Source organism: Egretta garzetta, unplaced genomic scaffold, assembly GCF_000687185.1.
Source record: "Egretta garzetta isolate BGI_Z169 unplaced genomic scaffold, ASM68718v1 scaffold36, whole genome shotgun sequence".
In the NCBI taxonomy this organism is placed as follows: domain Eukaryota; kingdom Metazoa; phylum Chordata; class Aves; order Pelecaniformes; family Ardeidae; genus Egretta; species Egretta garzetta.
In genome coordinates this window covers 3,494,148-3,502,396 of record NW_009259975.1, presented here as the reverse complement: position 1 = coordinate 3,502,396, position 8,249 = coordinate 3,494,148, and the positions used below count along the sequence as shown (strand labels likewise).

At 37.3% G+C, this 8,249-nt stretch overlaps 1 protein-coding gene across 1 annotated transcript in view; it reads right to left on the bottom strand.

Annotated features, from left to right (window-relative positions):
• The window catches only part of PRKDC (protein kinase, DNA-activated, catalytic subunit), a gene marked incomplete at its 3' end in the record, with an annotated part of 55,078 nt that overhangs the window by 1,334 nt on the left and 45,495 nt on the right, over positions 1-8,249 (bottom strand). The window contains exons 53-61 of the mRNA XM_009640367.1: positions 7,605-7,729; positions 7,362-7,511; positions 6,739-6,912; positions 5,756-5,854; positions 4,894-5,104; positions 4,135-4,324; positions 3,557-3,772; positions 2,151-2,263; positions 21-152 (exon numbers count right to left, since the gene is read on the bottom strand). Of these exons, the coding sequence (XP_009638662.1) occupies positions 21-152; positions 2,151-2,263; positions 3,557-3,772; positions 4,135-4,324; positions 4,894-5,104; positions 5,756-5,854; positions 6,739-6,912; positions 7,362-7,511; positions 7,605-7,729 (1,410 nt within the window). The remainder of the gene's footprint in view (positions 1-20; positions 153-2,150; positions 2,264-3,556; positions 3,773-4,134; positions 4,325-4,893; positions 5,105-5,755; positions 5,855-6,738; positions 6,913-7,361; positions 7,512-7,604; positions 7,730-8,249) is intronic.

Sequence of the window (8,249 nt, the reverse complement as noted above, 5' to 3'; positions counted from 1 at the left end):
CCTTTGAAAAGCAGACAGACCTGGGCAAGGCCCTGCAGAGGGGCAATGAGACTGCAGTATTCAATCTGGATGTCAGGAAGGTCTCCTACTCGGTAACTTCTGTACAAAGTAACCTGGGCATCATGCTTCATCTTCAGCTCAGATTTTATCTCCTGAAACGCATTGCTCATGTTAAAAAAATAATAATCATATTACTTAGAGATGTATCTAGAGAAGACAAAATAAAGAGCATTTCTGAAGTGTTTTATAAACTTTTGCTATGCTTATTAAACAAATATATTTTCTATAAAGCTGTAATACGGTTAACCCCCAAATTATCCTAGCAAATTAAAAACTCCGAAGTCTTGTTCCTAGACTTACTTCATCCATTACTTTTAATGCCTTGTTGTTTCAGGCTCTGGAATGGGCTGCCCAGAGAGGTGGTAGAGTCCTCATCTCTGGAGGTATTTAAAAGGATAGATGAGGTGCTTAGGGACATGGTTTAGTGGTGGGATGGCAGGGTTAGGTTAAAGGTTGGACTCGATGATCTCAAAGGTCTTTTCCAACCAAAGTGATTCTATGATTCTATGATTCTGCTTCCATACAGGTAGCATTTAGGTCACTTTTAAAGAGAACGATTGCGACTGACAGCTGGTGAGTTGCTATGGTTTATTAAGTTACTGCCTGTCAGCTGAGCGATAGTAGTCCATTACATGATGGTTTTCAGCCTGGCCCTGGCAAAGTAAAATGAGGTTGCTAAAGCAGGTGTGGTTTATTTCACACAGTGGGATGGGGAGGGGAAGGAAGAAGGATGAACCCAGTAGAACCAATTCCTGGGTTTCCTACCAAACCATAATAAAACTGTTGTAAACTGCAGTTGTTAAACACCTGCCCTGCCTTTTGCTGAGGCTTAAAGGAATACATTTAAATTGAACAAGAGCTACTACCAAACACAGACAAAACCTATGTCTTCCTCTGCCTTTCTTCCTTTTCATAGCACTGATATGCTATAAGGAAATCAGCAGTTAAGTTCAGAGGCTGGGATTTTATTTTTAACTACTGTCATTACCAGTTAAAATAGCAGATAATAGGTGGATATATACATTGGTAGAATGGAAGAGGCAAAGAAAAGAAAGCTTGAAGATTTTTTTTTTCTTTTTTGTAAACTCTTCATAATTTTGCTGTTTGAGCACATTTTTCTTCAAAAGGGATGATTTTCAAAAAGCTTTCAAGAGAAATACGCTGGGAGAAATTAGGACTTCGGTAAAGCTATTTCAGCATTCATAGTCTCCCCCGGTCTTTCATTGTGGAATAGTATCACAGGGGGGTTTGTTGGTTGTATTTTGGACTGTCATACAGAACGCATTTACAAGTTCTCTCTTGCAGGGTGGGAGGAAATGGTAGCTTTAGCCTGCAAGTAAATTGGCTAAAATAGGTGTTTGTGTGGTTCTTCCAGACATAAGTTCTGTTTACACACTTGTCTGCAGCTGCAAAGAATTATAAGGGTGTCTCAAACTGGCAGCTCTCAGTCCTGGGTTCCTTGGCTCTTGGTCTAACTGCTATCACATTTGGATGACAATGTATGTTATTTTTAGTAACATGTACCTCTGAAAAACTGTTACAGAGCTTAAAAATACTTAAACTTATTGTAAGCACATAACACAACTGGGAAACCCACATAATACTAAGTTTCCTTGATAAATACTCTGCAAATGATTATTACTGACATTCCTCCAGGTTAAAAGTACACAACAGTTTTGATTAGTCCATCAGCTGTATCACATTTTTGAGTTCACCTTGAGACACTGGATAATGTTCTCCAACTATTTCTGCAGAGTACTGTAGCCTCAAGGCTCCTAGTTTCCAGGATGACAACTGTAAAGAACCTCCCATAGCTGTTAGGGTCTCCATCACATAAAATCACTTCATACAGACTAAGTGATAGACCGGAAGTGTTATCATCCAGTTCTTTTCTTGCTCATGCTAAATAACACCATTTAGCTTTAAGCACATAAATAGCATGATTTCCAAACAGAAGTTTCTAAATCTCTTTAAGTAGCAACTGGAACCCTAAACCTACCCCTTCTTCACAAAGTTACTTCTGGAGATGAAGTACAAGACTGCAAACAGCATTGGGACTTAAGGTTTTAAACTTATTTGGATTGACAAACCTTTTCTCTTTTCTGTTCAGCCACACCTTTTCTAGCATAAATCAAACTGAGTTTTTCTTGGTCCTTCAAGAAACGCCTCCGCAGTCTTAGAATTTCTGCTCGTTCTTCTATACCTAGGGAACACATGATCATGTCCACAGCCTTTTCTTTCTCAAGCAAACTTCAGATTTAAGGCAAGAGCAGCATATAATAACATTATCTTTGTATTCACTATCTCACCAGCTAGTCTCCTGAGTTTCATATCTAACAACTCAACGCAACGCCTTTCAACAAGATAGCAAATGAAAACAATGTTAAGTTGTTCTTAGGAGAAGAGGTAATAAGCATTTATATAAAAACTTTAAGCACATGGATAAGGGTCAAACTATTGTACTGGGAAAGGCACTAGAATTCATGAAGAAATTTGCCCCATATGACAGATTTATTTTAAGCTCTCAAAGGCAAGTACAGAAGTTGCATCATATTCCATAAAGTATATAGCTCTCTACATAAAAGAGGTTCTAAATATATTCAAAGACTGGGCAATAATAATAATATAGTATTTCATTTTTAAAGTTATTACTACAAAATGTCACAGGATCAACTCCTGCTCAGGACAGTCATGGAGAAAGGTCACTTTACAGACTGTTCAGTCTTCCCAGGAAAGAAGAGTGAGCGAACAAAACCATACCACTGTAACTGGTGTTTTTCTGGTAGAAAACCAGGGACTGATGGGAAGGTAGACTGAACTCTCTCTGTAGCTCAGCATGGCCCATTCAAAACTGCCCTGAAATACCTCCCAGGTATTGAAAAGGTCAATCTTTATAGCTCTCTGCCTGAACTCCTACTCTTACCCTTCCAGTCAAAATTTTAATGACAAGGTAGGCGAGGGTGAAATGTAGAGAAAATGGGGACAAGGAGCCTAAGCCATTCCAGAGCAGTACTGGTATTTTTCAGTTATCGACTGGGTGGATGAAGGAGCTTTCTCAGAAAATAACAGGTAGTTCTAATGCCAGACTGCAATCTGTTGCAGATCATGTCAGCACAGCTGAAACGGTTTGGAAAAAATGTTTAGAGATCTCTTCTTTAAAGTGATAAGCAGTTAAATTTAAAACAGAAGGGACAGAACTGCCTGACGATCATGCTACAATCACCTTAGGGAGAGGTAGGAATGCAGAGATCACACTGTCTGGTTTCTTATCCAGTCAGTTCTTTCATCTAGCAACATGTAGTTTTGCAATTCCTAGCACAATTCTAGCTTTTTGCCACCCGTTATATATTACCACGCATTCCTGGGAACAAAATCTTTCAATCTGAACCTCAATTAAAACATCTCAAAGGTAATGGACTGCCAGCCAAATAACTGACAAAGATGGTCTATAAAAAGGTAGTATTTATACAGAAATTGCATCATAAGGCTTACAGACCTTTAGTTTTGCTGTCCACAACATCTTCAGGCAAACTCAACCTTTTTTTCCCAAAATCCGGCCCCACTGGTTTAAAGGTTGCTTGTTTAAATTTTTCACTCCGTTTGTTAACTAACAGCATGGATGAAGACAAGGATTCAGAGGATGAAGGAACTGTATACTCTGCCAATGTGTCAATGCTGCTTCCAGTTAGCCAATTAAATGAACTTCTACCACCTGTAAAAAAAATTGTAAAAAAAGCTGTAACGCATCTGAATATAAAACAGGGGAAAACATCTATGAAGCAGGTCATTTTTCTCCCCCAAAAAATATAATTCCCAGTGTTTATGGGTAGAACAGATTTCAAGCTGTTAGGTGAGAAACAAACTTCTTTTGTATGAGGCAGAACATAAAATATTTATGAGATTAATAAAAATGAGACCAGACATTTTTTTCCTCATAATGCAAAAAAAGCCCTTCAAAACAAAATATTAAACGCACTGACATTTTTACATTAAAAATTCATAAGCAACAGGAAGATAACAATATCATTCCTATAGCTAACAAGAAAATTTCAGAAGACACTTGTCTGGACTTACTGACATGCTGTGTAGGTGTAAATTCATACTGCCGTTGGGTAGCCCTCACTCGACCACTGACTGACCCAGAAGCAGAAAGGGATCTTTCTTGTGATAAATTCCTGTGGATACTCTGAGAAGCTTGAGTCTCCACAAACATAGGCGTCAGCACAGTACTTTGGTAACGCCAGCTGGAGTCAATTACAAAGTCCTAGGAACACAAAAAGATTTTAATAAGAACAGTTAAGAACAAAGGCTTTTTGCCTTCCTTAAGACAGGATAGCAGAAATAAAGTACAGAATTTAAAACATCAACCTGGGTACAGGGGCAGAACTTGACTATAAAAAACACAAACACATAAAAGTTCTCTATAGTTCAGCAAAAAACTCACTCATTTGGACCGGTCAGCTGAGAACCGATTTACAGCTATTGTACTAGCATTCCTGTTTCTTCACAATTATGGTGCTTCTCTCCATTACCCTCTTTTTTAAGTATTTCATACACATCAGCTATACTTGGTATATACAATTATTTTAATTAAATCTTTTTTTTTTTTTTTTTTTTTTTTTTTTTTTTAAAGAAAGCAAAATTATCATCCCCACAAAATCAAACTTCTGATACTGAGCATAACCCATGATGGCTGCAGCTCTTAACTATGGCGTAAAAAACACACTTTCAAAAATCTCCTTCACTATGCCATTATTCTTGTCCAAGTGGTAACTACATTAAGGAATGGAATTTGTCACATGGTTGCACACAGGATAACACATTACAATTCACCTGAAATTTGCATTCAGACAGTGGATGCTCAAATATTTTTCTGGAATAATCTGGGCTCTTGCTAGTCATTTCAAGCAGAAAATTCGTGATTAGACTCAAGTACTGTGTTTCAATCTTGGTGGAATATAAAGAATTTAACAATGCCAGCATGCGATCAGGAATATTTCCAGGTAACCTCGTCTCATCACTCCAAAAATTCCTAACAATTAATCTGTAAAGGCAAGGAATATAATTATTCCTGGTTATCTGCAAACAGAAAACATAACGGCATCAAAAAAGTCAATTTAAAAAAAAACCACAATAAGATTATAGCACCTTCAACTAATCCTTTCATGCTATGGATCTTCCATTGAATTACACCAAATTCCTCATTCATTTACCATGCTCTATGCCATTCAACTGATATTAGAGGTTTACTCTGAAAAAAATATTTCTATTAAGTTGTCTTCCTCTTGAGAAGTGCTAGGGATGGATAAGCACAGAGATCTCCTATCTTCTGCTTCACAAAAAAAACATCCTCCAACACTGAATCTATTTTTCTGTGTCTCTGTATAGTGAGGGCCACCTTGTTGCTAAAAAACCCTAGAACATTAATGCAGAACAAGGTCTAATGTACTGAAACAAATTCTCCATCGCTCAGAAGTTTGTTCGAAAGCTCTGTGCTTCATTTAAATTTGGTGTAATGCTATGGGACACAACTTTGCAAATTAACTTACTGGAAGAAAAGGAAATAATGTTATCTCACTGATACTCTTTGATATTGAAATACTTAAAAACCCTCTAAAGATCAACTCTTCTGTGATAAACAGAGCAATTTAGGGATTCATTACTTCAGTCAGTCATCACAACGCTGTTTACTCACTGCAGTTCGGCATTCTCATCAATCAGTCCTTGAAGCAGGATTTCTTTTGCCAGTTTGAATATTTCCTGAGAATCACCATCTGCTTGGCTTTCTGGATCACTGATGTTAGGAGAAAAATGTCTCTTAATGACTTCTCTCAAAAGTAAGAGGATGAGAATGGTGGGAGAAAAGGAGGAACATGCTCTGCTCATAGAAATCTCAACTTGGTGTAACAACACTGCGTTTTTTTCATACTATAAGGTCTTCATTGTAAAAAATGTCTTGTCTCTCCACTACTTAGAAAAGTAAAAATCAGAAAGCTAAATAATGCCTGTTAAGTAATTATTATAAAGGCCAAACAAAGTAACGCTGAGTTTGCAAGGTTAAAACTGAGAAAAAGGCAGAGAATTAGCTTTTCCCAAGTGACACTGGAGTAAAAATTGCCTGTACTTTTTCTTCACAATAATTATCCATTCAAACAGTTAAGTTACCTTGGGAAAAAGTATATATTACAACCCAACTAAGTTAAATGATTCAACAGCAACCTGCTTGTCAAACCAAGTACATGCCTGTTGCCTAAGGGGTCAAACAGAAAGAACATCTTTATCCTCCCAGATTGAAGGGATCCAGATCATGCCAAAGTGCCTTAATACACTTCCTACCTAGAAGTATGTTTCTCTAGCGTACAATTCTTACCAGTTACAAATTATGGCAACAAGAAAAAAAGTGGAAGCATCAGAGCTAAGACCTCTTATGCCATGATGCTGTGGTGATACAACATCCTAGTTCTGGGGTAAAGTTCAGGTCTAAGCCTTTGTCTCTTAGTGGAAGTGATAAAATTGCCACTAAAGGCCAGAGCTACTTAGGCAAACCACAGGCACTCTTCTTCTGAGAACTGGGAAAATCCTGCACTGAGGGACATGAAGTTGGAAGACAGTGTTACAAGCACTTTGACCCTACCTGTGACAAACCACTGAAAGACAACATCTGCAGTGAATACACACCTGTAATTATCATAAATCCACATCAGAATATCATACATGCGCTGTCGACATATTACAGAAGGGTGAGAAATGAACCCTGTCACTCCAGGAAGAAGTTCTTTAAGTTCTAGTGGTTTTAGTTTAGACAGCATCTTGTACACTATATCCAAACAAACCCTTTGCCTGTCATCATCCCTAAAAAGAGAGGGGGGAAGAAAGAAGGAAAAAAAAGAAAAAAAAAAACAAACCAATAGTTACATTGCTTTTCTTTTCACTGCTACACACAGAACCAGAAGATCAGTTTAGGTTTTAGCAATATTTGTTTTTGCATAAAGGGCTTTAAGTAAATACTTTTGAGTTCAACCTAAGAGTAAGAATATAACTGAACTAATACATACTACGGAAATTCCCATCCCAGTGGTGTTTCACCTTACCACTCTTCAGGGTTTTTTGTTTGTTTTTCACAGTCAGCCAACCATCTTAATACTGAACTCCCAGATTCTATTAGCTCAAATTACGAGAGCAGTGACCAAAAAGTGAACATGAATTATGCTTCTGAGCATAAAAATGTTGTGGCCAGCACAGAAAATGTTGTCAAGAAGTTCAGACTATGCATCCACATTTGTATTCACATGACCACTCACCTGTGATTCATGATCTGGATAAAGTCTTTACTCTTTAACTGCAAATGGAGATCAGGTATTTCTTCTGCCTGGCACATTATGACTTCCAGACAGTAGGTTTTCATCACACCGTGAAGTTTGGGTATCAAAAAGAATACTGCATTCATAAACCTTAATATAACCACAAGCCCACAAAGAAAAGAAAGTTATTTTCTGTTATTCCTCTAGATCTACAATGAACATACCATGTAAATCACGACATACCTGTCAGCAAGAGGTGGAAAATTCTTAACAACTTTATTCAAGCATTGAATAAACTTATCTTGTTGGGTGTTCTGATGATGTTTTAATTGTCTTATGACACAATCATAAACTGGATGTTCAAGTACCTGAAAGTGAGAAAGACAGTAAGACAAGTATAGCCATGAAACTCATAACCACCTTAATGACGCATAGTTCTGCTGCTGTACTGTTTGATTCTAGAGCATTTTGCTAGGTATGATCCACCCACCTCATCTTGACATTTATGGTGCTTCATGGCTACTGTACAGCTACGTCTGGCTGAAACATGATTGCCTGCTTAAACAATACATCTGTGAACTTCCTTTGATTGGTTTGGAACCAACACCTGAATTTTGAAATACAAGCTGCTTAGTATGCTTACATAAATAATAAGTAGCTTCTCATTCAGTATGGCAGATTTCCAATTAATGAATGTAAAAAAATAGAGATTTTTAGTGAAAATGGGAAAAATAATCAGCAAGCTTCACTTAATGTCAAAGAAATAAGCTTTGTATAGGACAAAATACTTGCACCATCTTTACTCACTTATTCAAAATACTGCTTATAATGGAACTCAGAAGACTGTGAAAGAGAAGACTATGGGAATTCAATTTATGAAATATGCTC